This window comes from Kwoniella newhampshirensis, chromosome 9 (genome assembly GCF_039105145.1).
Source record: "Kwoniella newhampshirensis strain CBS 13917 chromosome 9, whole genome shotgun sequence".
Classification (NCBI taxonomy): Eukaryota; Fungi; Basidiomycota; class Tremellomycetes; order Tremellales; family Cryptococcaceae; genus Kwoniella; species Kwoniella newhampshirensis.
The window spans coordinates 515,900-543,790 of record NC_089963.1 but is presented as its reverse complement, the minus strand read 5'-3'; the positions used below and the strand labels follow the sequence as shown (position 1 = coordinate 543,790).

The 27,891-nt window shown below is 51.1% G+C and overlaps 13 protein-coding genes across 13 annotated transcripts; 7 read left to right on the top strand and 6 right to left on the bottom strand.

Annotated features, from left to right (window-relative positions):
- Positions 1–17: 17 nt before the first annotated feature.
- On the bottom strand, positions 18–1,680 carry IAR55_004898 (uncharacterized protein; the record flags this gene model as incomplete). The annotated part of the gene is made up of 8 exons (XM_066947992.1): positions 18–294; positions 368–489; positions 551–642; positions 762–1,013; positions 1,090–1,165; positions 1,232–1,274; positions 1,354–1,385; positions 1,471–1,680. 8 exons carry the CDS (start codon positions 1,678–1,680, stop codon positions 18–20), a joined length of 1,104 nt encoding a protein of 367 aa, XP_066801451.1.
- A 1,295-nt stretch (positions 1,681–2,975) lies between these two features.
- IAR55_004897 (uncharacterized protein) lies at positions 2,976–4,933 on the top strand (the record flags this gene model as incomplete). The annotated part of the gene is made up of 3 exons (XM_066947991.1): positions 2,976–3,408; positions 3,475–3,604; positions 3,697–4,933. 3 exons carry the CDS (start codon positions 2,976–2,978, stop codon positions 4,931–4,933), a joined length of 1,800 nt encoding a protein of 599 aa, XP_066801450.1.
- Positions 4,934–5,794: 861 nt separating this feature from the next.
- Positions 5,795–6,430, top strand: IAR55_004896 (uncharacterized protein; the record flags this gene model as incomplete). The annotated part of the gene is made up of 1 exon (XM_066947990.1): positions 5,795–6,430. One exon carries the CDS (start codon positions 5,795–5,797, stop codon positions 6,428–6,430), a length of 636 nt encoding a protein of 211 aa, XP_066801449.1.
- A 353-nt stretch (positions 6,431–6,783) lies between these two features.
- IAR55_004895 (uncharacterized protein) lies at positions 6,784–9,010 on the bottom strand (the record flags this gene model as incomplete). Its single annotated transcript, XM_066947989.1, has 8 exons — positions 6,784–7,397; positions 7,473–7,612; positions 7,680–7,873; positions 7,943–8,173; positions 8,241–8,381; positions 8,439–8,501; positions 8,581–8,730; positions 8,816–9,010. The coding sequence occupies 8 exons, from the start codon at positions 9,008–9,010 to the stop codon at positions 6,784–6,786; spliced, it is 1,728 nt and encodes a 575-aa protein (XP_066801448.1).
- A 303-nt stretch (positions 9,011–9,313) lies between these two features.
- Positions 9,314–9,914, top strand: IAR55_004894 (uncharacterized protein; the record flags this gene model as incomplete). Its single annotated transcript, XM_066947988.1, has 2 exons — positions 9,314–9,562; positions 9,687–9,914. 2 exons carry the CDS (start codon positions 9,314–9,316, stop codon positions 9,912–9,914), a joined length of 477 nt encoding a protein of 158 aa, XP_066801447.1.
- Positions 9,915–10,480: 566 nt separating this feature from the next.
- IAR55_004893 (uncharacterized protein) lies at positions 10,481–12,788 on the top strand (the record flags this gene model as incomplete). The annotated part of the gene is made up of 9 exons (XM_066947987.1): positions 10,481–10,535; positions 10,598–10,734; positions 10,805–11,102; positions 11,189–11,385; positions 11,444–11,629; positions 11,710–12,039; positions 12,102–12,224; positions 12,280–12,360; positions 12,426–12,788. The coding sequence occupies 9 exons, from the start codon at positions 10,481–10,483 to the stop codon at positions 12,786–12,788; spliced, it is 1,770 nt and encodes a 589-aa protein (XP_066801446.1).
- Positions 12,789–13,080: 292 nt separating this feature from the next.
- IAR55_004892 (uncharacterized protein) lies at positions 13,081–15,348 on the bottom strand (the record flags this gene model as incomplete). The annotated part of the gene is made up of 13 exons (XM_066947986.1): positions 13,081–13,334; positions 13,399–13,483; positions 13,546–13,702; positions 13,768–13,897; positions 13,957–14,154; positions 14,202–14,360; positions 14,423–14,543; positions 14,603–14,812; positions 14,870–14,901; positions 14,954–14,974; positions 15,034–15,067; positions 15,137–15,196; positions 15,277–15,348. 13 exons carry the CDS (start codon positions 15,346–15,348, stop codon positions 13,081–13,083), a joined length of 1,533 nt encoding a protein of 510 aa, XP_066801445.1.
- Positions 15,349–17,976: 2,628 nt separating this feature from the next.
- IAR55_004891 (uncharacterized protein) lies at positions 17,977–18,826 on the top strand (the record flags this gene model as incomplete). Its single annotated transcript, XM_066947985.1, has 3 exons — positions 17,977–18,495; positions 18,542–18,702; positions 18,793–18,826. 3 exons carry the CDS (start codon positions 17,977–17,979, stop codon positions 18,824–18,826), a joined length of 714 nt encoding a protein of 237 aa, XP_066801444.1.
- A 1,215-nt stretch (positions 18,827–20,041) lies between these two features.
- On the top strand, positions 20,042–21,433 carry IAR55_004890 (uncharacterized protein; the record flags this gene model as incomplete). The annotated part of the gene is made up of 8 exons (XM_066947984.1): positions 20,042–20,594; positions 20,658–20,736; positions 20,808–20,831; positions 20,887–20,951; positions 21,019–21,062; positions 21,129–21,209; positions 21,276–21,294; positions 21,369–21,433. 8 exons carry the CDS (start codon positions 20,042–20,044, stop codon positions 21,431–21,433), a joined length of 930 nt encoding a protein of 309 aa, XP_066801443.1.
- Positions 21,434–21,787: 354 nt separating this feature from the next.
- On the bottom strand, positions 21,788–23,244 carry IAR55_004889 (uncharacterized protein; the record flags this gene model as incomplete). Its single annotated transcript, XM_066947983.1, has 5 exons — positions 21,788–21,918; positions 22,066–22,366; positions 22,551–22,726; positions 22,836–22,908; positions 23,056–23,244. The coding sequence occupies 5 exons, from the start codon at positions 23,242–23,244 to the stop codon at positions 21,788–21,790; spliced, it is 870 nt and encodes a 289-aa protein (XP_066801442.1).
- Positions 23,245–23,986: 742 nt separating this feature from the next.
- IAR55_004888 (uncharacterized protein) lies at positions 23,987–24,979 on the top strand (the record flags this gene model as incomplete). The annotated part of the gene is made up of 3 exons (XM_066947982.1): positions 23,987–24,389; positions 24,606–24,706; positions 24,869–24,979. The coding sequence occupies 3 exons, from the start codon at positions 23,987–23,989 to the stop codon at positions 24,977–24,979; spliced, it is 615 nt and encodes a 204-aa protein (XP_066801441.1).
- Positions 24,980–25,254: 275 nt separating this feature from the next.
- On the bottom strand, positions 25,255–26,110 carry IAR55_004887 (uncharacterized protein; the record flags this gene model as incomplete). The annotated part of the gene is made up of 3 exons (XM_066947981.1): positions 25,255–25,265; positions 25,354–25,672; positions 26,000–26,110. The coding sequence occupies 3 exons, from the start codon at positions 26,108–26,110 to the stop codon at positions 25,255–25,257; spliced, it is 441 nt and encodes a 146-aa protein (XP_066801440.1).
- A 304-nt stretch (positions 26,111–26,414) lies between these two features.
- IAR55_004886 (uncharacterized protein) lies at positions 26,415–27,448 on the bottom strand (the record flags this gene model as incomplete). Its single annotated transcript, XM_066947980.1, has 5 exons — positions 26,415–26,498; positions 26,621–26,683; positions 26,745–27,189; positions 27,262–27,336; positions 27,399–27,448. 5 exons carry the CDS (start codon positions 27,446–27,448, stop codon positions 26,415–26,417), a joined length of 717 nt encoding a protein of 238 aa, XP_066801439.1.
- Positions 27,449–27,891: the final 443 nt, after the last annotated feature.

The following is a 27,891-nucleotide window of genomic DNA, read 5'->3' as shown; positions in this document are numbered from 1 at the left end:
CTGCTTAGAAACACAATCTAAAGCAAAACCCTTCCTACCCCCAACACAATACTACTTATCACACCGACACCCAGAATGGCCGTCGCTACAAATCCGCTGAACACTGGCACAGCACCACTGCTGAGAGAGGAAGTGGAAACTCTCGCTGTCCCACCACTCGAGGTGGTCGCTGTTGGTGTACTCGCCGCAATGGTGTTGGTAGGCTGAGAAACTCCGTTGAGAGAAGCGGCGACGTTGAACGGCGCATTGCCGTTGGAATCGTAGAAGTCAAGCAGGATGTGATTAGGGTTGCGGCTGCGTATGGGACCGGACAAATGTCAGCTACATGAAGGATTGCGTGGCAAACGCCATCTGGCGCAAAACTCACCCCCAGATTGAGTGACAGTTGTCAACATGGAATCCGATGCTTCCGGTCCCGGTCTCCGCATTCGTCTCGTTGATCCGGTCTCTGTCAGGAACGAATAACTGGGTCCCTCCAAGGGTGTACGTCTGGGGAGGTACGCTCAGTCAGGTGTCATCCGTCGAGCAAGGAATCGATGATTGGACCCACAGTGTCCAGGAAATGGTTGATGAGCATCATTTGGGAGCCAGCGCTGCCAGTCGTTCGGTTCACCGCACAGCCGAAAGATTGATCCGTGACGTCTGTGACAATATTCTCAGCACTGCAGCATCCGTACATATCCGTCACAGTCCTCTTCGTTTCTTGCTCTGAGGTTCGCTTTCTCATGGAGCATTCACTGCAATGAATCGGCCAAACTCACCGTAAGCATCTTCCCAGACATTGGAGAATTCATCGATCAGATATGGGACTGAGCTAGGATCGGCCTGGTTGTCGATGAAAGCCACGACAGTCGTCCCGGCGTCGATGAGTGTACCGAGACTGGGCCAAGCCGAAAGGTCGACGGGTGACGATTGTGGAGAATACATCTTGTTTGTCAAGCCGGCGGTAGAGAATGCCGAGGAGAAGGAGGTCACAGGAAGATTGTCGATGTTGACTATTATAAAGGAGATGACTGTGAAATCGAGTCAGTCTCACTTCATGCAGGCGTGCTACGACAAGCTGCAAGAGACAGTGGGAGCTCGACATACCTTCGTTGGGATTTGAGTTGACCCATGAAGCGACTTTGCCCAAGTAATCCGAGAAGAGGCCCCCGTCGAGTAGAGCCTAAGAGGATAGAGTACTCCAGTCAGCATGCGAGACACGACGCAGCGGTCGAGTGCTATCACTCACACATGAGGAGTGACAAAGATGGACCCCGTCCGAAGCGTTGTGTCTGTCAGGATATCGATACAGGTCAGTCAGTCGTCTTGTTGGGCCCCCTGTCCAGTACTGAGCAAGTAAAGACAACATACGCTTGCACTTGTAACGTTCGAATGCCGTCATTCTACACAATATCACAGGTCTCGTCAGCTAAAAACATTCTTTTGCGGCCTCGACATCGGGTTCAAGTGATGGTGTGCTGTACTCACCAGTTGCGTAGTCACATCCTGATCCTGATTGTCCGCAATACTGCTTCCTACCGCGTAGCTGTCGTGAGCTCCGATGAAGGTCACGTTGGAATATAGCCGATCACAAAGCTCCGCATGGCCGTTGCAGACTGTTGCAGCTCGAGCGATGGGCGCCAGAAAAGTGAGCGCGACGGGGAGCAGAGCTGTGGTTGTGGGGGTGAAAGGACGCATGGTTGATCTATGTTATCGTATCGTTCCGTTCCGTGTCGTGTCAATGCTATGTAAAGCAGTCTTTATATACAGAGAGAGAGATGGTATGCGAGTGCAGATCAATGAGCAGAAAGAGATTTGGCGGATGTGATGTAAACGAGCGGTGATGATGCTGTGTAATAAACACTTCGGTTGGCTGCCGCTGCGACGACGTGCGACGTATATCACGATTGGTTGTTTTCTCCTGTCTCGCAAGATCCACAAAGTCGGACCCGTCTTGAACGTGTGATTCCTTGGTAGCCGGAATGAAGAACGATGACCTGTATAGATTGGCCGACAGATGAAGAGATGATTTGTTGTGCTCCTTGACTGAAGCAGGCTTGATTTCTCCTGGTCGTTCTGGGAATCGCAGCCAAAAGCCAAAAACAGGGCACAAGAGAAAAACAAAAGACGCGTGCCTCCCTGACCCAAATTGCTTCCGTTATCCTAGCTGTCTTCTTGACTGACCGTCTGGAATGATGTCAATCATATGCTCTACATGCGATACTGTTTGCAGTACTCGAGTACTTTCACTGTAGGGTACTCGAGTACCACAGGATGACGGTGGGACCATCGATGCGTTATCGATATAAACATTGCCTTTTGCGTAAATTGTTTCAATCCAACTGATCCTTGGTGATCATACCCCCACCCTTCTCCAATGCATGAACAATCACATGACCTTTGTCCGTTGCCCCAACACTAATCTCAACATGTTGACACTCTGTGGAATATATATGTATACACACATGTATATACATGTGTGAGCCGCTCTGTCCATGCGCTATCGTGCCATCAAAACACCCAGATCATCGACAGACGGCCGAATCATTCTCCTCTGACATATATCTTCCGGCTTACCCTCTCATTTCAGTTGTGGGTGGCGAATCTTGGTTGTGCCACAGGCCAGAGCGATCCAGGCCCCGGAAACCGAGGGTATAATTTGATCCCGTTCCGAGGTCGTTACCGGGTTGGTGGTGACACCACGTCATAAAGAGAGCGAGAGAGATCCCTGCTTCTCCCCCAACTTTTACGTTGTTGGTCTTACAGCGCAACAAAACACGACTGTTACCCACGTTTGTCTCTCTTCACGGTCCATCTCTCATATGATCAACACGACATAGACAACAGAATCCCGTTCAACAGTCTCTAATCCGCCCCGCCATCGGCCCCGCTCGAAACACCTCTTCCCCTCTCGTTTCGAGCTACCCATCTTCCTTCCTCTCGATTCAGCTAGGGTGAAACACCTACATCGAGGTGTGCTGCTCAGCTCGAAAATGGGCACCACTCTTTCCCCCTTTCGCTATATCCAGATAGCACGATACATCGTCCACAGATGGATGGATCACATCCCCACCATCAAAGGAAAAGGTCGTGCAGCATCTCCAATCTTGCCTAAGACCAAGCATATGCATCGTTCAGCACCAGTACTTCGATCCACAGCTGCTGCGTCTTCAGCAGAATCACACCCCTCGGAAGATGTCCCAGTCGCCGGACCTTCGAGGTTGCGAGATGAACAGCATGATCCGCAGAAGAATTCCGGTCACTCACATCATCGCCAAGCACCGGGTTATCGACGACTCCCTAAATTGGCGCCAGACCCGAAATGGCCGTCTGGACCAACCGACATCTACAATCTGATGAACGATGAGAGGTTGATGATTCCTGGAGCAGCCAAACCACCTAAACAGACGGTGGTGCTCTGTCATGGTATGTTACCGTTCTCACTGCGATGGGTGTATGGATCGGCACCAGTGCTGACGAGATTTGACCCAGGACTCTATGGCTTCTCAACGGCCACCCCAATCCCACTCTTCCCTTCGTTGAAGCTGCACTATTGGGCAAGTGTTTTGGAAGTACTGAGAGATAGGATGGGAGTGAACGTCGTGGTAGTAGGAGTCAAAGGGTATGTTGTCATGACGGTTGTACTTGTCCATGACGGACTTTTGAACTTCCCGTTTCGCGTCGAGACAGCGGCTAATGTTCGTCTTTCTCCAGCACCGGATCAGTACAAGAACGCGCTGAACAGATGCACGAATTCCTGAAGAACACCCTCCCTCGAGGTACCGGTGTCAACTTTGTCGCTCATTCCATGGGAGGCTTGGACTGCCGATACCTCATTTCCCATCTCAAGCCCACAACCTACACTCCCGTTTCCCTCACAACCATCGGTACACCTCATCGCGGATCTCCGTTCATGGACTGGTGCGCTGCGAATATCGGAATCGGATCAGCTGCCGCGGTTGCGAATGCAACTGCGGCTTTGACTGGCTCAGCAGGGAAAGCACTTCCGTTCTCACTCAAATCGCCTCTATTAGCTAGACCGTCTCAATCTGGCGAAGGCGGTCAGAAGAAGGTCGATGCCATTGGGAGTCTGGCTGCCGGTCTGACGTCGTACCTGTTATCCATTTTCGATTCCCCTGCTTATTCGAACCTGACCACCTCTTTCCTCCGAGACCACTTCAACCCCACGACGCCTGATCTCGACAGTGTGAAATACATCTCGGTAGCAGGTCGGTGTTCCAAGATGTCGGTGCTACATCCCCTCTGGTTCCCAAAACTCGTTCTCGACGCAGCGGCCGAGAATGGATACGCAGAAGACGCGTCCAATTTTGTCACGGGTCCTGATGGCAAGCGGATCTACGAGGGGAATGATGGTTTGGTCAGTGTGTCCAGTGCGAAATGGGGAGAGTATCTGGGTGCTGTGGACGAATGCCATCATTGGGATCTGCGAGGTGAAGGCGGACTATTCCCCAATGGAGCCGTCAGTGGAGCTGTCAGCGGATTCAAGAAGGAAGGAAAGGCAGACGAGAGCGTGCCAGGAGGATGGAAGGAAGATGGAAGAGGAGGTTCGATGGGTCGACATGGTGTCCATGAACATCTCGGTCTATCAAGCGATCCCAAAGTTGCCGAACGCCAAATTGCAGAATACGAAAAGTCCACCGGGAAAGAATCGGGCAAAGCGGGAACCTCATCCAAGTCGGCCTCCTCTATCTCGTTGGCCGATTGGGATCTAGCTCAAGTGGGACAGGTGATAGACTGGGTGGCGGATTTCATTCCTGGTGCGAAGAGCACAGAGACAGGAAAGAAACAATTGGCAGATGCTCAGCGGGAGAAGGACAAGGAGGTCAAGGAGCGGAAAGAGGTCGAGAAGGAGAAGAAGAAGAGGGAGAAGTTTGACTTGGCCAGGTTCTATGGCGGTCTGATGGTGAAGCTCAGAGAGGACGGGTTCTAGGTGGAAGACGGTGCCCTCTTTGCTATCTGCGCAGGCAGACCTCGCATCATCAGTAATCGGTCCTCGAGAGGGATTGTGGCCTTCTTAGCACGGCGCAGGAGAGCATTTGGCAATTGCCTAACAACATATCATGCATAACAATAACATGAGCATGGCTGTGTTGCCTTTCGGTACGTTTGTCTAAAAAAAAAGAGCGTCACTCCCTTTATCTTGCACGGAGAGTACTGAAGGGCATGCATAGTAAGCTTGACGTTCTCTGTGATACGAGCAATCTGCTAGACAGGTCGTACATGCAGTTACCGCACGCTCCTTTAGCCAACCATATCCTGATTTGATTTTCCTTTACCTCGAATCTCCTCACTCGAGGTGACTGTTCCTCGTCATTCCCTCCTTGTCCTTTCCTCTCTGGTAGCAACAGATCCTTTCGGATCTTCTCCTTGGCCATCCTTTTATATCCGCTGCGTCTCACCTTTATGACGCCTCCGGGTCCCGGTGAGTCACTACGAACGAATCGCCCCAGTATAACATAACGTATAAGGGACCGCTCGGATCACAAGTGAACGACTCGTCGTCGCTGTCAAACGTACTTGTGCAATCCCTCGATTGTACAGACCACAGACCAGGAACCAGAACCAGAACCAAAACCAAAGCCAAAACGAAAACCAGTCCTCTGATCAATCGAGTAGCTCTTTCTCAGCTTGGCTGGACTGAACTCTTGTCGTCGCATTTGCAAGCATTTGCAAGCATTTGCAAGCATTTGCAAGCATCGACAAGCATCGACAAGCATCGACAAGCATCGACAAGCATCGACATTAACGTTGACGTTGACGTTGGCCACCACTGGACGGACGTCAGACCAAGATGGATCACCTCTCGTCGATCATCGACATCACTTTCCTTCTTTTCGCGCTATTCGTCATTCCACACGCAGCCGCGCTCCCTTTCTCATCCACCGGTGGCGCTGACACGAACACTGACACTGACACCGGTCTGACCTCCCATCCCACTTGTCCTCTACCCACTCCTGGAACCCAACCGTCCCCATCTGCTCATCTATCCGCGCCGACCCTCGTCCCAAATATAACCATCACGCCATCGCATATCCCCCCGTCCCCTTCTTCCATCCAGCAGGACCATCAGCGGGCTATCTTCCAACCCCGACCACGTCCCGCCCCATTCCGAACTCTGGGACCCCATCGACGTAAAATCGTCTCATTCTCCCTTTCTTCCATCGACGATATCCTCTCTCCGTCGGCTATGGGTGACGGGAAGAAACGAAGACCCCCAACGCCATTCATCAGACCTGAATCATTGGCTAGTCCTCTGATAGAAACAACTCCGAGTCCCAGTCCAGGTCCGCATCCGAGCCAGAGTCAGGGTCAGGGTCATGGCTCACCATTGACTTCCCCCGCGCAATCGACAGGATCGATGGAGATGTCGCATAGACCGAATGAGGAGGACACGATGGGCGTCAAAAGGAAGTGGTTGATGGCGTGATGGCGCCAAGGTAAGAAGACGGTGAACGGAATCGCAGAGCAGTCTTTGTGAGCGAGGAAACCAAGTACAGTATTCGGATTAGACGAGAAAAAAAAACGAGGAAGTCGACTAGGAGAACAAAAGTGTCTAACATGACCGACGCATGTATATCAGTCTCGATTCCCCATTCCCCAAACATTGTCAGTGTGCGTAGCCGCAGTCATTGTCATCTCATTTGTAGCCGTCAGATCTCACCCGCTTGCTCTCTGATTAGTACGAGAGTGAGACCGATACAACGTGCATCGTCATACAACCCATTGACATGACCTTGCCCACTGCTTCCTTATGGTCTGAGACCGTTTCTTCCTTGACATTCACTTCCTCATTTCGCCCATTTCCCTTCCGCCCAAGCGCCAAACAAACACTGCCATCCCCGACCCCACACCCACTATCCATTGAGCTCCTCTCGGACTGATCGCCACATGTTGAATAGCCGTCAGGTGATCAGGTGGCAGCCAGCTTTTTAGACCTGAATTTCGAAGCACTTTCGGCCAGTCCGAAGCAACCAAACGCCAAGGTTCTAGGGACGCGTTCCGTACGTTTTGCGGTCTGGAGTTCCTGCTATATGTCGAGTTTGGTGATATCAAATCAGGATAATCCTTTTTGACAACCCGATCGACTTCTTCTACTTCCATGCCTGCGTCCGACTCGTCCTCTTCATCTTCGCTATCGCTAGGGGAACTCGGGATGACTCGAAGATCGGTTATAGGTTCAGGGACAGATCCATCGTCTTGAGCTAGTAGAGGATTGTACAACAGGACCTCTGGTGCTCCGCCACGTTGAGCACAAAACCCTATGAGGGGATCGGTGACCAGGTCCGGGAAAGCTTCTCGTTCAGAAGGAGCGGGAACGAAAGCGTGGTGTATTCCAGGAGAAACGAACCATGCGCCCACAAGGTTAGGATATCGGGCGATGACTATGTATGAACCTGCGCAACCTTGGTCAGAAACATGCGGAAAGGGAAATGGGGTTCCATTCAGACACGGCGGAAGATTGAACGTACCTGAACCGGTGTAGTCAGAGCTCGGAGGATCCATACTTAGAGGAGCGTATTCGTAGTCATTGAAGTACCGCTTATAACCAAGCCATTGCCAGGTGATAATTTGCTGGGCCACCCGCGTGACCAGCACATCATCTCCAAGCCTAAACCAATAGAACATGGATCAGTATCCCCTCCAATATTGATCTAGCTTGATATCAAGCAACACACCAGTCTACATGATCCAGGAAATCATCATGAAATCTGTTGGTCGAGAACAAGGGGAAGTGGATTACTACGGGGCGATACCCTCTCGGGGTCGGTTCCGGCTTCAATGTCAGCTCAGGCAAAGGTGGAAGTGGCCATATTTTGACGGTGTAATCCAGGCCGCATGTCGCTATGGCTCTTTTGGTCGGGTGAAAGGCCTGAATTGCGATTCGCGTAAGCACCGGAAATCAAAGAATGGAACTATGACAGGTCAGAGAGTCACATACGGCACATGTGATATAGCTCTGATGTCCGGCCTTGCCTTCACCTGCTAGTATGGCTACTATCTTGTTCCCCTCGTCCGCATCTCCCATTGGGTAGTTTTCGCTCGGCTTAGAACCGGGCAGAGGATCCGGAGGTTCCGTGCCAAGAATATTCCATATTCTTGTGGTCCGATCAGTCGAGCATGATGCTAGGATGTGAGGATTGGATGGGTCGAAGGTCAGACACAGGATGTCCTGTTCGTTCGGATCCGGCTTCAATCAACGCATCCGTGGTCTAGACGATATCGTAGACTTTGCTCACATCGCCATGACCTCGCAAAGTCCGTAGACACTCCTTCGTCACAGCGTCGATGATGTAGATGAGAGCGCTCTTGCCTCCTACCGCCAAGAGGGGATGACACGTAAAGGGATGATAGGTCCATGCCACGGAGTAGAGATCGTCCTACGAATTGTTGTCAGCTTATGCGCAGCCCCCAGAAAGTTCGACCTCGAAGCTCACTTGGATTGTCATATCCCATAATTCTGTCCAAGGCTTTTTGTCTCTACATCTTCCTACGACTAGCTGTGGCCATCACAAATACGGGGTCACCCATCAGGAATCGTACGACATCGATGTCCGGAATCTGTACAGTCTTACTCACCCGATTTGAGCTGCACATGGCTACTGTACCCTCATACTTCTTCCAATCCCAACTTACGCCCTCTGGTCTTTTCCAAGGGGTTTTAGCACCCACGAACGGCCAGAATGTTACAGAGGTATAAGCTACACGCCCTGTAGCAGTAGGACCTTGCTATATCGTGGTTCAACGCGCAATCAGTTGACATTGGACATCGTGTTTCTCACCGTATTGATCAGAGATGAGCGCAGGGACCTACCAAAGTGACGCTTTGCAATTCATATGGATGTCCGGCCCTCGAATTGAACTTTGGGACCTTTCTGTACCATTTGAGGGACGAGGCTGATCCTGATCCTGATCCTGATCCTTCCGCTTCTGATCCGAAGACGGATGAAGCCCCGGAGAAAGGTAACTGAGACGAGGGTGTCGGGAAATCATTCGCGGCATCTCCCATCTTGATCAACGTGTTCGGTCAGCCAGATGGCGAGCTTGCTGCAAGTGGAACACCCGAGAGACAAGGAGACAAACGCAGTGTATATCTATGGATGTCGGCTGATCGATGCCGACGATGTTCATCGTCAAAGTGATGTTGATTTCCCACCAGTCGAAAAGACACGCTCGTCCAGAACATTTGTTATCTAAGTGAGCCTGATAATCAAGCAACATCCTCATTTCCACCGACAGGCATGTCACTTTGCTTGATCTGCATAGACTATAACGTATCATTACCACCACATCTCACCTATACAGATCTGCCATGTCCTCCCCAGCATCTGGATCATCCTCTCTTCGCTCCCGAAGCAACATTCCTCCGCCCGTCCAGACCCATCGCAGCTCTAACCCGTCCACCACTGGTGATCACGATGATGATGATCAACCCAAATCATCAGCCGGTTCGACAAGTATTCATTTCCCAGGAGGATTGCCTCTGCCAGCTGTGAAAGGGACGATAGGAGGGATCGATTCACCGCGACGACATGTCAGAGGATCCACGTCCATATCCACCGTGAGTTCGACTGTATCCTCTTAGACAGCTGTATCGAACGTCCTACGAAGGAGGGACTGTTCACTTTGCCTTCCACAAAACGAAACAGAAAACATCAATCGCTGACTTTGTTTGCTTTCCATAGCTTCGAGGCGAACCGTCCACACCTGGATCAGGATCACTTACTCCCCAACCCCAAAATAGCGAGAAAGAGAACGACCAAGAAGTAAACAACCAGAATCAACCCCCACCTTCGGCACCTCCTCCATCTGCCAAAGCGGTGTTCAGAGCCGATCCTACGGTAAAGAGCTGTCTGTTGGAATTGAAGATGGATAAGAAGGATGAAATCGCGAGGCTGTTTGGGGTGGCTTAAGCCGTGATCAAGCTGAGATGTGAGTGGACAGTGAGTGCCCTTGCCGAAGAAAGTTGAAGAATCGGATTGATATTGACGGTGGGACCCCTTATTTCAGATTGTATGGTCTTCTTTGTTGGTCGCTGCATAGCGCTGATTCCCTATGGACGTTACGAAATGTATGATATGATGACAACCACGATAACGCATTTTGCCTAAGACGTTCAGTGAAACATGTCCAATATAGTCAAGTCCACGAGCGATGAGAAGAGCGGACGAAGAAATTAGCTGGGAAGCGATAAAAAGGCCGATGCAACCGTCAGCATCAGTGAGCATGAACAAGGTGCCTTCGTTTCCTATCTCTTCAATGGCAGTGTGAGGTCAAGGTCGTGATTTGAGCTACATAAGCTTGCAGCGGTACAGCCATGGCATCGTGTCGAGGTTCAAGTGGTTGTGATCTGAAACGAAAACAAAGATAACTCCAAGGCACGGAGCGACAAGAACTGTTCAAACGTCCGTTCACGTCTGACACCGTCTCCTCTTCTCCTTTCTATCCGCTCATACTGCTTTCAATTACTCCATGCAATATGGCAGACTCCACGTCGGTGATCGCAACACTGCGCGAGATGATCTCTGTATCTCGTGAGCTTTGGCATGCCGGCAACTAAGAAGGTGTTGTGAAACTCAAGCTGATCATATCGCAGCGTCAGATGAAGCGACCTTCACTCGAGCAATGGAGACCTATTTAAGCTCTGAGGATGTCTCTGTCCAAAACGCCGCTTGTGACGCTTTTGTTCAGCTGTTGGAGGAGGGTGATGGAGGCACAAGAGATCGGCGACGGGTGAGCGATCTGTTCGTGCTTTCTAAGCATGCCTCAGACCACATCTTGACTCTTCGGGTTTCGCGGACAGGCACTCCTCCTCGAAGATACAGCCCTAACATACATGCCTCTACTCCTGCCCCTGAGCTTGATCGGTGGACCATCTGTTCCTAGATCACTATCACTGATCTCACAGTATGGTCGGCCGCGCGAGGTGGTACTGGGCCTCACGGAAGCGTTACAGTATATGGTTGAGCGAGCTGAAGGTTTCGCTTTCAATGATGAGGGACAGGACGAGAGAGGGGAAGTGGATGAGAAGGTCGAAAGTGTCTCGGAATGGTTGATCGCAATATCGGAGTTTGAACTCATCCTGATCTACTTCAAGACCGGTAGGTGGAATCATCGGTCTTCGCTCCTCTCGTATTGATGAGAATCGCGTTGCACACGCGGATGCTGATCAAGTTCGACGTATCAGCTATACCACGACTTCCCAATGCTCGAAGCACACCTACACTCCTTTCCGTATCCGAAGCTATCTCTCTTGCACTGGATAGCCTGTCATCGTCAACGAAAGCTGACTCGTCACGAGGTCTCATTCAGCAGGCTTGTGAACTGATAGATGTCATCTGGGAATGGGTTCAGCCTACCTCTGATGCAGGTGGTGAACAAAGAGTGAGATTCTCCTCAGAACCTTCTGGTCGTGAACGTTCAGCTGATACTCCTTCCACAGAACATACTTTGCAACCTCCTGTACCATTTTGTTGCGGGACTCGGCTATAAAGTCAATGCGGGACTGACGGAGCGATGGTTCTTGGCTACATATCCGAGGTTTGGCGGACCTCAAACCACATTACAACTGAGCCTAGACGGAGAGGACGGCTGGGGAAGAGGAGCGATGGCACTCGAGCGTGCGAGGGTGAGTCATCATACATCTTCATATTGCGAGATCGCTCGGATTGCTACGTCAAACAGGCGCTGACTGCTCTTGCGTCACAGAAAACTGCTCATTTGCTGGACCTGTCTGATCGAGCACTTTTCGACAAGATTGTCAACATTAGCAATATCACCATTCAAGGAAGTATCGCTTCGCTCATCCTCTTAGCCGCCGAGAGTGCAACTTCCAACGAACTCTTTAAACTGCTTCCATCCCCTTTACCCGCGAACTTGCTGGGAGACTTCATCCCTATCATATCAGTCGCGCTTGGGGGATCAGCATCGGATGCTGGAGCTGTGTGGACGTGGAAACTGATTCATCTTGCCCTGCAAGAGAAGAGCAAAGGTGGAAGTGTTGTCCTGGAGGATGACGATGCGGTAACGCTATTTGAGGTACGCCAAGCCGCGTCTACGATACATATTTCCGCGACACGAGCTGATTCGACTGTTATCAGTCCCTCATCCCCCTTACTGCCCAATGGCCATCGCCAGTCATGCGTCAAGCACTGTTCAAGCTCATTGGAGCTGTCGTCTCTTTACACTCCTCATCGTCGGAAAAGATTCAGTTGCTGAAACAAGTGAGTTGATCTCGTCATCTCGTGGCTTTGATCTGCACTGACTATCCGGTCACAGCTGTTGGATCCCGCCAATCCGTTCGACAACATCAGGATTCAATCGTTCTCCCTCCTGCGTGAGGAGATCGTAGCGTCCCCCGTATGTCTTGCAATCCATTGGATGCTACTCGCCCAAAACACTAACGACCCTGTGTGTTGCACCAGACTCTCGTCTCATCAGAGCTTCTCGTAGAATTATCGCCGGTCTTCTTCCTCTCTACCCCAAACCAGGACTCACCATTCACCTTCACACCTCCCGACCTACTCAACTCTCCATATCCGACTCTGTGGACCGAGATAGCCATGTTTGTATGGTTTCTTTCCACAAGAGATACTTCCGACGAAACTCGCCTCAAGAGCGAATACAAAGATCGAATAGGGAGGTGGTTGACCCATACGGAGAGGAAGATGGAAGAATGTCGACGTTTCCTGGATGAAAGTGAGGCGATCATGGGGTATGGGCAGGGATTCGTACTTGCCAGATGGGAAGACTCGTTACATAGAGCAAAGGCTGCGATGGGTTTGTAGTTGGACACAACATAGATAGATGACCAAGCATGTTTATATACCTTGCATGACGATGATGCATGATCTCCCTCAGAATGACTTATTGCACGCTCACATGACATGCATGTATACTGGTAGACTTTGCATACAGATAATATAAATTTGGCAAATATCTGTGAAATCAGACACGAGGATACGCTACTGACACGTCGGACTTTCTGACTACTACTCACTACCTACGCCCTTCGTCGCCCTTCACTTGAGCAAGCAATACCTCCTTTCTCTTCGTCGTACCGATGGACGATTCCCCCGCTCAGTTCTGGTAAACCGGCGTCTCGCCCTTCCTTCCCTCGGAAAGAAGGACAACGGCGTATTTACCAGAGATCTTCCATCCGGGTTCTTCCTCGTCAAGCTTGTCTCCGACACCTGGAGGAATGCCAACGACGACATCCGACTTGATCGTTCGGAGGGAACAGACAGGTGGGGCACCGGGCTCGGAGGCAAGCGGACCGATGGCCATGTTGAAAGGTGTGTCGAGGGGTGCATGACAATCGTATGTGAGTTTTCCTGGGCGAAGTCAAAGGCTTAAATCAGCGAGCTGTATAGGGACTCTCGGCCAGACCATACTCACGGTGGTTGAGATCACCCTTGAAGATGACAAGGTCAGATTCGGAGAGATATTGGAAGAGATCAGGAGCTTCGGAATGCAGGTCCCACTAGAGAATCATTTATCAGTTTGTCTCGCGGATTTCTCGATAACACCAGCGGAGCTACTCACGAAGGTGTAACCGGTGCACCAGAAGGGGTGCTGCTCATACTTCCACTTGCCCTCCTTCTCGTACTGCTTCCACCTGTGTCCAAGAACTCGAAGTGATTCCACCTCCGCATCAGTCGCGTCGGCGAAGAGCTGGCCATAGACACACGAGTTGAGAATCCTGAATAAGAAGGCAGGGCATATTTAGCTGAGGCAGCGTTTCTCCTTTCCCTTTCAGATACTCACCAGTCCCAGTCCTTCTTGGTGACATCACTGACGAACCAGGGGATCTTCTTTCCGTGGAAGATAACCTTGTTGCAGATACCGCTTTGGATGAGCCAGTCGGCGTAGACAAGATCACAGTAGAGCTCGAAACCTGCAGTAACGACAATTAGCGGGGACATCGCGGACATGGCGCAAGGGCACTCAACGCACCAGCATTGTCGAGAACGAAATCGATTCTTCCTCCCTTGACCTTGCAGACGTACTCAGCGAGCTTGGGCAAGTGATTACCCAGGATGTTCTTCTCTGTCGCTGCAAGGTGGTCTCCACCGGTGGACTGGAGCTTCTTGATATCCTCCTCGGTCATGTCGATAAGAAGGGACAGATCGGTTGAGTTCCCCCACAAGCAGACTGCAGTCGATGTTAGCCGATTTGATGGCTGCGGGCATTTTGCTCACCTTGTGTGAGTTCGTGGAATAGAAGCTTGTTCTTGTCGAACTTGGCCTCCTCGGAAAGTTTGTCATCGCCCTGTTGGGGTTCTGAGAATCGTTGAGAAAGCTCGAAGACAGCCTGACTGGAACGCGAGAAGGTATCACACTTTTGACGGAAGAAAACGTCTGTGATTGTAGTGAGTCAGCTGCAATCGTCTACCTCCAAGGCTCAACCTAAATCGGCTCACCGTAATCGACCCAATACTTGGAAAGGGAGAAACACTCCCTCATTCTTCGGTACTTGTAAGCTTCAGCAAACAACCAAGGTGCGTTCATGAAGTCCTTGCCCCTGAAGAACTTGGCGATCTCCTATTGACCATCACAAAGACATTAGTGTCTGAATTAAGGCCCGGTTGGTCATCGCTCACCTTGTTCCAAAGGGCAACATCACCCGCTCCGTCATCGGCAATTGGCCTCAGCTTGCTATTACCTTGCAAGTCACCCATCAAGTCCTCCATCCTGTGAATGCAATTGACGAGATCGACGATCCTGTCCTCGTCGTACTCCTGGTTGAGGGTCTTCCAGACATCGTCGATGGCTTTGCCGAGAATGGTGGGAAGACGGACACCCATGGTAGCCTAGAGATGTGATTAGTGGCAAGCCTTGCAAGGGGGTCATTACGCTGGCTGACATACATGGGCGAAGGAGTACTCGTGGTAACCACGGTCTGTGAGGAGTCAGCTACTGAGCGCTTGATGAGATGGACCGGATCAACATACACGCAGGCCAAGGAGGTTGATCTGAAGTTGCAGGTCAAGTCAGCATCTGTTCAAGCAACATCCGATTACAACACACTCACTGGGATTAACACGTGAAGGTGTTCGAGGGTATTGCTACGTGAGGAAGCAACATCAGCTCACTGCGATCTTAGTGATGGATGAATAATATCGATCAGAACTCACACTGGCAGCCTGCTTCATGTCGGAAGGCTTGAGCTTGGGCGGGAGGTTACCCAAGTTGAGCTTAGCATTGTTGATAGGCAATCAGCTTCCCTCTTCTTCGATTGCGCTAATCTCGCGATCTTCCAGCGAGGTAGACTCACCATGGTTTTCTTGGGCGCCTGGGCGCTGGGGTGACTCTTGTTTGACATGTCTGGAGCTGCTTCTTTGCTCATAATTATCGAGAAGATGCAAATGGCAAGGAGAGATTTCAATTGATGGTATACAGTTCAGCAGCGAGAGGATGGATGGATGGATGGATGGTTTCCGGAATGTGCGATCAAAGAATGCAGGTTCAGGAGATGGAAAAAAAGGAAAGATGACGCCGATAGGTAGCGTTCCAGGTGACGAGCGGTCGTGGGAATGCACCAGCGAGTTCGGAGAGATGATTGCGAGTGCGAAATCGTATTATAAAGTTGTAATATAGCAATGGCACAGTCGATATGTGTTATTACGGGTCATTGAGGGGGGCGGAGAGGGGAAGGGATGGGGTAAAGATCGGGGAAGAAGGAGGGGTGGAAAGGATAGACGTCAGTGGTGGTAAACCTACAACACCCCTAATCTCATAGCAAGCTAGAAAGAGATAGGGATGGGATGGATCCTGGAAGCCCTCTTGCCCTCCACCGCTACTGAATATCGCAGGCTAGAAATGAACCCTTCAGGTTCAACGAGTCTGTATCGGATTACGCATGCGTGAAGCCGATTTGAGGGGTATCTCGGACATATTGGAAATGGACTTGTGAGGGTTCTGATAGGACCTAGACCCTCCAGCCACTGACGTCCCTTGCCCTGGAGGAGACGGTTCAAGATACCCCTCGATATCGCGATATCGCTGCCATCATCCGATCAAACCACCATCACACCCATCTCACTCTTGGCATAGAGGCCCGTGATCCCTTGAGAAGGGATGGGGAGCGGTGGTGGTGCCGAGAAAAGGCGGTAAGAAGCGGGTAGAGGGGTCAAGGAGGGGAACATAGCCCATGCAGATCGACGCGATGGGGGGAAGCAGAATATCTTACCCGCACCATTCCCAGATGATATAGGTACGGTCTTGATCACAACACGTTCTGTCGTGTCACACGTCCATGCACGTGTACGGAACCCCCCTATTCACAGAACAAGTGGGGACAGAGTGAGCGTATGATTACTCACAGTCTGTAGTATGTTTGGCCGTGTGACTCTCTCTCTCGTACGTGGTCGTCGTCGATATGGACACTCCTGAGAGAGAAGCAAGTGATTGGAGCAAATGAATGCAGTTCGATGAATGTAAAGAGTTGAAGGATGTAAATCCAGGGGATCAGGCTGGAAAAGACCTTTGAACCGGCTACGCGGAGACCCGAACAATGGGAAAAGGTTAGGTTGACCCAAAGGCAAGGTGGCTTGGATTATGGTGCGAGACAAAGCAAAGAGACAGAGAGAGACAGAGAGAGACATTGGGAAGGCGTGGGGAAGGGAAGGGTAGCCATCCGGCCGCGCTGGTTTCATCAAGACGAGCATTCCTTTGTATATACACATCCAATCTGATCGGTCAACGACGAAAATCAATTCCAACGAGATAATCGTGTCTGGGGAGGGTGGCGGATAGCACTGAAAGGCAGACAAGAGATGTACAGAGAGGATTCAGGCGAAAATGTGTTGTGTGTTCCCTTGCGTATGCGATTGCGGGATTGTGTTCATGCGACTGTGTGCATCACACTTGCCCTGCCCCGTCTCCGTCACCTTCGGCACGGACTATCGCAGACAGCGGATAGACATCATGCAGCTGACTACCATGCATACAAGACTGTGCCTACCGTGACATGTCAGTGCACTTGGAGAGCCTGGCGCGGTTGGCAGATAGGACAGATTCAGACGAGATCATTCAGCTGATAGACATACATCACGTCCGCTGTTCAGTCCAGATCCTTTCCTCTGTCGGCCGGCATTTTCAGCAGTACAGTTGCAGATTGGGGTTGGGAACACTCCCTTGCTCGTGAGGCTATGTACATTGTCATGTCTCTATCGCCTCCGCTGTACGGTGAACACAAACCTGGCACAATATGTCACTGGAGTCTCTCCTTTCACCGAATTGGATCGGCGTTTTCCTCCCCTTGCTCCACTCGCAACGATCCTTCCTTTCATCAGCTAGTATCAGCCAATCGTCATATCGTACCAACATAATCCCTTCCGGCCCTCTTTCCCTCACTCATTGATAGCACTTACTGTACTCGAACGGACAAAGTCGAGAATATCTCACAAAAAAGTCCCCAAAACCCCTTATTCCTCCTTTGTTAACTTACATGTCGTTTCCAACGAAGAATCCTTCATGGTGGTTGGCCAAATGGGAGCAAAAATAGAAAGGATAGCGCATACACCTTGCGGGTGATATCTGAGCATCGTCATCGATCAAAATCGATTCGAAGACCTTGATCATTCCACCGCCACCCGACCTGTCTTGGGGTGGAGATCACATTGCTTTCCAAGCGGGTTCTGAGTCTTCCCTTGCTCCAATATTGAGATAATGGTACAGGGGACATACGTACTGTGGCCAAGAAACCATCCTTCCATCTTATAAATATCGTCTCGGCTCCACATTCAAGAGATTTCTTCAACTCATCGGTAACTTACAGTACTCGTACCATACACAAGCTCTCATCTCGGCTGACGCTACGCCTACACTGACCCAATCGCTCTCGCGCTCCCAGAACATCGCCCTATTGAACAGGTTGTTCGTCTTATCACCTTTGCCTACTTACACTCGCAGTACACTTGATCTCATCTGACGATACAGTAACGCATCGCCTACTCGAACAATCATAATCAGTATGCCTAATACCCATCCGGCATTTCAGGCCACATATATGGTACCCGCCACTCCTTCTCCTGCGAAACAACAACAGCTCCTAAAAGCCTCCGCTCAGTCCGGTAACATGTTCCTCTCACCTTACCAAGAAGCTTGTATATTGAACTGGAGAGAAAGTACCTCTGTGCCTTCATCATCGACAAGAACGTCACCCACTCGTACGACGACGACGACGAAGAAGAAGACGAAGAAGAGTAAATCTGCTTCGGCATCCGTACAGACAGATAGTGATTCACCTTGTCCGAGTTGTGCGAGTCCTCCCACTACATGTTCGTGTTCCGTCCGTTCACCGTCGAGCACCAAATCCAAATCTCAATCCAAATCTCAGATCGAAGATAACCTTCCGAACCGACCCAAGATCAGAGGATATTATTCTTCGACGAGGAAGCAAACTACATCAGCAATGAGCATGACACCCACTTTGCCTGCAATGATGACCGTACGACCTAAGACACCGCCTGCAGGCCGCACCAGACCTAAGGTGAGCATTGCACCCGCAGATCACAAGCTCACGGCCCCTCGTCCAGGTACATATACAACAGATGGGCAGTGGTGGGCAGTCTGCCCCACAGACACAGCTGGGACAGCCTGCTTCGGTCCACTCGCCGGATAGAGAGGTAGCGATGCCTAAGGAAGAGCCGACCTTCCCTAAGATCGCAGGTGCAAGAGATCCAATATCGCAGAATCAGTGAGAGAGTACCCAATCACTTCATATCCCGGCCAAGATGCTTGATTACGACGCCATGCTGACAGCGAGGTCGTGGTGTAACCCTCCTAGCTGGAGGCATGTTCCCTCCGATCATTCCGTTTAGTCCTCAAGGGCTGCACGTGAGTTGAACCATCTTTGCCCCTATGCATCCTTCCTGTGACGGTTTCGTCTCCTATCAATCAACGCTGAACGGTGACTTGTCATTAGCCTCAGGCACGAGAAATGCCTCCAGTGCGTCCATGGGGCGTTTAATGCATGCTCGGATGTGATATGTCGCGCGATGTCTCAAGCATTGGTTTCGAATCGACTTGACTTAGGGAAAGCCGTGGCAGACCCCGTTGAGCAGAAGTCAATAATGCTTGACGGGCTTTTGAGTCGGGTGAGATGACATCAACAGCATCGGGCGTATGGATTACGGGCGGAAAAGTACGTGTATAGTAGATCCCCCTCTTTCGTTGATCTCCGGAACCCGGTCATCTAGTGCGGTGTCATATAAGCCTAATGATACACAAAAGACATGTTAATGAATTTCGATCTGGTCAACGTTGACCGGATGGGGTGCCTTGCGGCTACTCCGTCAGTGGTGATTGCGTGTTCTCGGTCGGAGCGATCAAGTTAGTTATTCCGATCGGTACAATCCCATCACCGTTTGCGTCTCGCGTCGTCGTCATTTAACGTTCGCCCCCCTGTTGTTCTGGAATACCAGGGGCACAAGGGGGAAAGGCATCAGAAAACAAAAGCAATCGTACCTGGAATCAAAATAAACAAATCCCCGGAGTAATAGTAGTAGTAGTTAGTCATCATCAGAAAAAAGGAATCTACCACACTGAGCCGAAACCGAAACTGATTGAACTATCCAACTTGAACTTTGAAACAATAGGGATAATTAGGCGAAATTCCTCCTTGCGTCTTTGGGCTCTTGACAACGACAACCGCACAACGACAGTAAGCAGCAATCAATTACGCCCCTTTCGTCCGGCACCACATACATGCATCCGAGACAAGACACACACTTGACGTTATGTTACAGGAATCACAGTGTCTTCATGCCGTGCGAGTGGCGGAGGATCCTTTTTTGTTTGTTCAGAGATAGTGATCACCGGACATTTTCATAGTATATATTGGAGCGTTTATACAGTGCTCGTCTTTTCTTCCCCTCTCCTTTCTCATCCCAACTCATTGCCTGCTGCTCGTCAATTCATTCAGACAGAATACACCACCTTCATACCTTTATCGAACAGGACTCGACGTCCGCTCCACGCTCGTTCACATCGCACATTAGATAACCCCAACCTTCACATAAATAACAACCAACAAGATGTACATCCCCACTCTCGGTGCTATCCTCCCCTTTCTCGTGCTCGCTCTTCCGGCCTTGGCGGCGCCAGCCGCAGCGCCAACCGACGCATGTGGCCGTCCCATCACCACTACCCAGGTCAGTGCGACCCCCAGCAGCACTGCCAGGACCAGCATGGCGGCAAGTGTCAACACCGTCAAACCGTCTTCGGCTGCCGTTCAATCATCCACCAAGGCCGTCGTGTCTAGTGCTCCGGCATCCGTTGTGAGGGCAGCTAGTACTTCTGCCGCGGCGGTGGCTACTTCCAAGTCATCGGCGGCTCCCGTCGTCAGCAGCGTCGCCAAAAGCTCTTCAGTCGTCGTCGCGAGCTCGAAATCGGCCGTCCCGGTCGTCAGCAGCAGCGCTGCCAAGCCCTCGTCCATGGTGGCGTCGAGCTCGAAACCGGTAGCTCCCGTAGTCAGCAGCACTGTCAGGAGCTCCTCGGTCGCCGCTCAACCCACCCCGTCGTCCAGTGCCCTCACTGGAGACCCCAAGGTCTTTGTCGACCTTCACAACGCTTTCAGGGCTCAGTACGGTGAGTCAACGTCTCAATTTCCAACTATTGTCCTCGCGTGCTCATGCCGGTGATTGTCCACAGGTGCCAAGCCCCTAGGTTGGAACGCTACCCTCGCCAGCTACGCCTCGAACTATGCAAAGCAATGCGTCTTCAAGCACTCGTGAGCTCACCTCGTCTTGATGATCAATATCACTCGCAGGAGCGATGCTGACGTGGAGATCGTCTGATCAGCGGCGGTCCATACGGCGAGAACCTGTACGTGGTTTTTGCTTCAGCTGCTGGAAGGGACTGACCGAAGTTTGACATGCAGTGCTGCAGGTGTCGGAGGCGGCTACAACATTACCATGGGCTTTAACGCCTGGGCTGATGAAGCTTGTGAGTAAAGTATCACTGACACATTTAGACCGTTCGTTCTTATTGACGGTCCTGGTTCTGTCATCAGCCGCCTACAATGCTTCTAACCCTCAATACAGTCACTTCACCCAGGTACGTGAGGTCCCTACTCAGCAAATAAGTACCACCCGCTGACCGGCGATATTTATCGATTCGCAGGTGGTATGGAAAGCGACCACCCAAGTTGGTTGCGTTGCTGTTCCGTGTGCTGATGGGACTATCTTCACCGGTTACGGTCAGGTGAGCATTGGACATGCTGGTACCAGCTATCATAGTGTTTGCTGACACGTCGATGTCACGTCACAGAACTCGCTTAACATTGTCTGTGAGTCAACGCTCTCCTTTGCCTTTACCGTGTCGACACAATTCATTCCGCAGTGCGCTGATTGTGTATTCTAGGCGAGTACTACCCCCGTGGAAACTACATCGGCCAATTCGGCCAGAACGTCGGGGCGAAGCAATAGAGAAATTAGAGTACTCAGAACATTATACCTACACAACTATACACACAAGGATGCAGGTGCTGTGCGCTTTGATCTCCTCATATTCTATGCACGACTATCCTCTGAAGTATATTATATCGGCCACTCCATCAGTCAAAAGGCGGCTTGGTTGTTCAATTGGCTTTCTCTCCACCAGAGAAGCAGAGAAGCAGAGAACCAGAGAGGCTACCGTGATTTCTGGAATACTCAATTACTATAAACATGACATTCATCATTTATCTGCAAAGTAAAAATAAAACACAATGAACCCCCATGCCGGGCATACTATATGCTACGATCTGGTCAATTCGGCAGAACACGTCTCTCATCATCTCCTCATGTTTGGGCGGCGGTATCGAGGAGATGCTTTTTGAAAAAGGCAACGGCGTCTGCGTTGGCCTCCTCGAATGCCTTCTTGGTAGGTTCATGCTCCAGGGCAGGCCGAGCGGCAAACCCATGGGATGTGTCTGAAGAGTAGAAAGGCATTGATCAGCTCTTGACGACTGAGGCTCTTGAGAACAGGTGGGACTTGAAGAACACCGTCCTCGGCCACAACGCTCGATGACGATTTGGACCAACCAACACACTTGATCAAGGGGGATCTACAAACTCACCTTCATGAACGACACACTTGAATTCCAGTCCTTCCTTCATCTTCGCCTCGGCGACCTTCCTCAGCTCGTCCAGCTTGTCCTCCCCGAACAACTGATCATGATCGGCCATATGCCACACCGTGGGCTTATCGATCCGGTCCCACGTCTCTCTCTCGGGCGAAGGGTGGATGATGACTCCGCACGAGAGGAGTGTGGGGCTTTTATCGGCTGGAGAAAGGAGATGGCAGACCACGGCGCCTCCTCGACAGTATCCGACTGCTCCGAAGGTGGTGAAGCCTTCTGCTTTGAGATCGTGTATGGCCTGTACGAAAAGGAAGCGATAAGGTGTCAGCGGGTACGTCGGGAAGATTGATCCATCCCGACCGAGTTAACGGGCATAGACCGAGAGCCAAATCTTCCGCCCTTATGGAAGAGACAGCTTATATACATGAATGCGTCTTGTCGTGAAGGCGTCTTGTCGTGAAGAGTGGATAGACCAGACTCACTTTCTCCGATATGGTTATGTGACCTTTTGCATTCATGATGATGGGCACGAGCTGATACGCTTTGAAGAATATGAAGCCAAGCCAGCTGGAGATGCTGGAGAAGACCGATCTGTGCTGGAATTTCTCGGGATAAGAGGGCTGCACGTTATCGAGCACAGAAGGGTCAGGCGGTCTCACTGGGGGGTGGGCGGGAGCATAGAGTGTCAGCTCGTTCCACTTGCCAATTCGTGGACGCGAAGGAGGGAGCGAAGCACGAGCTCAATCAGTGACGAGAATCGTACTCACGGATGAAGTCAGGGACGAAGACGTGCATCCCGAGTTTATCAGCAAACACGTCTGCCATGATCTTGGGATTGGGCTACGATCAAGCGTCGAGTGATCAGCTCAAGGTCGCTGTGTGTGACATCCAGACAATCGGGCCCTACACTGCTAGATCGTATGTCTAAGCGAGCGCCGTGAGGAAAAGGGGGGAAACGCCGAACAACGCTCTCTCAGAGTCACTCACGATACCCAAACCGAAGAGGTCGGTGTAAAGGACCACAGCGGCCTTGTCATTCACTACGACTCCGTCAGAAGGCGTCGCATGATATCTAGTGACCTGTCGGCTGGAATCGGCAGGCTCCATCACGCCTCGAGGTGTACCGGGAAGGATGCTACCTTTCAGGCAACATGCTGAGACGGGCATGAACGACATCCTGATGAATAGGACAACAGAGGTGATATGGCGTCGGGAATGATGGCCGTCCCGGTGCAATTGTCGACGGTGGACGATGGTGGAAATGCAATGTGACTACCAACGAAAAGAGTCGTTCAGAGCGTACAAGAGCACCGCTACAAACTTTTATATTGATCCTTTGCACACAGTAACGTATCAAACATTCATCGTTGTTGTCAATCTAGCGCCTTCGGCCAAGATCTATACCTGGACCTCATTTCACTCGGCCTGTTATCAACGATCTCTGCCAAGACCCAAAATACCCAAGGATCATCCCAGATGTCCGGCGGCGGTGAATCTATTTTGGGAGGGTGCGGCCCCACGCCCCACGCATAACGGCGGGGAAGAAATGTACCCAAAAAGAGGTCGGGGCTACGTAGATATAGAGAGAGAGAGAGAGTGATAACGGTTAGGCATGGGATATCCATGAGAGATAGATTTCAGGTTCAACTTGAAAAAGGGCCGCCGAAGACCGAAGGCGCGCGTGGGCTGAGTGAGTGTGAATTAGACTGTCACTACTCACTCCAAAAGATCGACAGAGTGCACCGGAGACCGACGAGCAGTATATACAAAAATTACGTAACTTGAGAAACCAACGTCATGTCTTGACATCCCATCTTTAGCTACCAATTATTGATTGGACCGACATTCGCTGCTATCATCTTACGCCTTGGTACAGTCACCCGTTTCAGATCACGATTTATCCGCATCCGCATCAACAATGTCGAGACCTTCCCATCTCCTCCTCCGATCTCTTCCCCCGCTCCGATCGACCACCTTGCGTTCTCTGTCCCTCCCTGTACGAAAACCACGACGACATGACTCGTCCTCTTCGCAATCTCGATCGTTCCAGAACATGTTAGCGCCCGATCCAGCCTCTGACCAAGCTACCAATCTGGCGATCAACAAGCTCACCCCGAGAGGGTTCGTGATGTCGGACGATCTGGTCATTCCGGGAGGAGCGATCATCCATTCTGGGAGAGCGTTGTTGTGGGATGTCGATCCCCCTCTTTCAGCGCCTCCGACAAATGTCACGCCTGGGGGGAAGGTCGGGTTGGAGGCCATGTGGGAAGGATGGGGGATAGATAGGTTCAGAGTGTTTGAGGTGTTGACGCCCAGACCTGGTGAGTTGGCGCTGTGTTCCGACAAATCAGGTGGTCGAGCGCAAGGGACGGCATGAACAAAGGGTACATTATGGTGCTGGCTGTCTTAAGATGCACCAGCGTTCCGAGGATGCTCGAACGGAGTCATCGCAAACGTAGCCCGTCCCCTCATCGAGAAATCAGAACGAGCGCCGCCTGATAGGTTAAGAGATGATCGAAGCTGATCTGCCTTCTTAGAGATATTACTCTTCGGTACCGGTCAAAATGCTATCCCAGCCCCGAAGCATATCCGAGAATACATAAGCAGTCTAGGCATACAGCTTGACGTGATGGATACGGTGAGTACGATCGGCAGTCGACCAGATCCTGAGCATCCTGCCCTCCACATGTCCACTTTCCAGCATATCCCTTGTGGATCGAGTGTATTCCAGCGACATTCAGCTTCCGAAAACGCTCTCAGTACACTGGATCAGTAGCTGATCTTCGTCTGCGCTGAGTAGCGAAATGCCTCTTCGACATACAACCTTCTCGCAGAGGAAGGACGGACGATCGCAGCGGCCCTCTGCCCTTTAGATCCCATCGATCCGAGAACAGGCAAAACAAGAAGATGAGCGCACATGCACTCAGGCTCAGAACGTCAGCCTATGTTAAGAAGAGAGCGGGCCAGTGGAGAAATGATGCAGCCGCGAGAGTGTCCGAATCGCATGCATGATCACAGCGGTCAGAGGCAAGGAAGGCCACGAGAGGGATGATGGGGTTTGCACTCAATCGAACAGTCAAGCTGCTAGACAGAAAACATCTTATAACCGTCCAATTTCAACCAGTCACCACTAGCATTTCATACCATGTATCATCTGCACATCTGCATTATTGCTTACATCTGCATTCAATCGTACACTGCGACGAAAGAGTGAGATAAGGAAACAACGCTTGGTCAGCCAGCTCTCTTCTTGATGTGTATGGATGGGTATGAAAGTCAACTCACCATGTATCAGAGCATAGCTCCCGATCCAGAACAACAAGAACCCCAACAAGTTCTCCTGTCCTATCCCACTCAACGCGATCCACCCTTTCCAAGATCGCAGCATTGCCTTGCCCTCTCCTCCATTCTTCGCACTACGGGTGGAGGCAGAAGACGTACCGAACGAATGGGCTTCGGGGACATAGCGTTCAATGTCGAAAGCGCATTTTATGGAGGCGAGTGTCAGGGCGGTGATCAACGAGGTGATCAGGTAGAGGGAGAATCCGGTGAGGTTGGTGAGACCTAGTATACCGGAGATAAGGCCGGAGAAACACGCTGCGAGCTGTGGTCGGCGTCGGTATTGATGTGTTTTGGGGGGGGGGGGGAGAGGGCGAGAAGATCAAGGATGTGAGAAACGAAAGGTGCCAAGATCGGAAGGTTTGGTATGCGTGATTATGACAAGATAGGGAGATCAGACGAGGAGATGTCGAAGATTGAAGATTGAGGAAAGGGAAAGATTTGATATAAGCGGACAAGGACGGTTCGATGTGCGGGTCAACATCAGCAGATAGTGCGATCAGAACAACAGCAGTCAGCTTTCCACATTCACGTTCATGCCCATATTAACGGCAGAATCGACTGATATCCATGTGTGTCATACGATACTCACAGTTCCGAGCGAAGAGAGGATCCTCGTGTTGTGATAGACAGAAGGAGGATGTAAAGGTGGCGATTCGGGTGCGAGATGAGAGGCAGTAGGTGGCGGAGCAGTGGGATTCATTGCGCGTTACTCGTCTTGACTGAGAAACGTCGACTGGACAAATTTGTAATGGACGAAGACGAAGATGAAAGAGTGATGTTGAATATGTAACAGGTTCAAGGTTGGAATCGTCTTCTGTGATAAATAGGTGGCACTCGCCGCCCACATCATGTAAGATACGCTTCAGCCAACCTTTCTGGGCCAGCCCATACACTGCATCACAGCCACAAACTAAGCACATCCAGTCCTCAACGTGTACAAGAGGAACTAGCGAAGATATCAACAACAACGCAATCCATCATTTCCAACTTAGTCTTGTTCCAGCCTAGAAATCACCACCGCCGAAATCATCACCGCCACCTCCCATGTCACCATCTTGGTATCCTTCTTGGTACGCTTCATTTTGGCCCTGTATATCCAGATGTCAGTGCACCTTGAGTGCTGAAAGACAGACACGATGTGAGGAATGGGTAAATACAATATTGACGGGGAGAAACGTGTTGAGCAGGAAAACAGATAGACGACACTCACATCCGAGATCATATCACCGATGAGCATACCGCCTAACAAACCACCACCAAGACCAAGGGCAGCCTGATCCAAACCGTCAGCTCTTCTCCTGAGACTACACGACTGGAGTACTTCGAGGACTCACCGCTCCACCGGCTCCCATACCTTGCCTCTGAGGTCTTTGCTGATACATTGGCTGTTGACCATAACCACCATATTGCTGTTGGGGATAACCACCATACTGTTGTTGGGGATATCCGCCATATTGCTGTTGACCGTATCCCTGCTGAGGGTACCCACCCCCGTACTGCTGTTGTTGACCACCGAATCCGCCGAATCCCCCACCACCCTGTTTGCCGGAGAATTTGGAGAGGAGACCGCCGAGACCGCCCCGCTTCTGTTCTTGATAGGGCGCGCCTTGGGGTTGGGATTGATAGTTGGGCTGAGGGGTACTGGATTGAGCACCGTAGTACGAGTCGGACTGGCCACGGGCTTTGTCATCGTATCCACCTCCTAAACCGGGAGTGGAGGTCTTGGCAGGAGGTGGACCGGGAGGAGGGGCGAATGCAGCGGGTGCGTCATCGGCAGGACTATGTGAGGAGAAAATGATCATCAGCTGGGTGGCACAAAGGTAGATATGTCACGATGACGATCACACTCACTGAGTCCATTGACTTTGTGGTCCTCCAGGAGCATTCTTGTTGACGTAAAACCACGTCTTGTGATCTTCGTTGAATCTGCGTGAGTTTCGTATCGTCAGCCAAGAGATCTATACACCACAAGTACCTCTTAAGCTCACTGTTGAGTCCAACCATCGGGAAGGGGTCGAGTATCGGGGTTGCTGACCATGGTGTACTGGGTCTTGGCGGTGGAAGAGGTGAGGTGGCAAACGATAAGTGAGAAGTGTAACTGAGGGTGATCGGTTCCACGAATTCCTTGTCGCTACTACAGAATAGAAAGGACGGTCTCCACTAGTGAAGCAATTTCAGGTGCAGGACAGGATAGACGAAAGGAATAGCACGACTAGATGAATAGTGGGTTGATTGACGATCGCACAGCTAACAAATGATGACTTTCCCCTTTCCACGACTCTTCACTCCACTCCACTCCCACATCCCAGGGGCTTGGCATTTGCCGGTAAGGTGACACCGTGGGAAAACACGGTGGTACATTACGTAACCGTATTTCAATGGGTCGCGACGCGTGGATTCGATTTGGCGACAACAAATATCGATATGTCACTGGTTGGCTTCTTCTCAAACTCACTTGGAAGACTCGCCATCATCTGAACT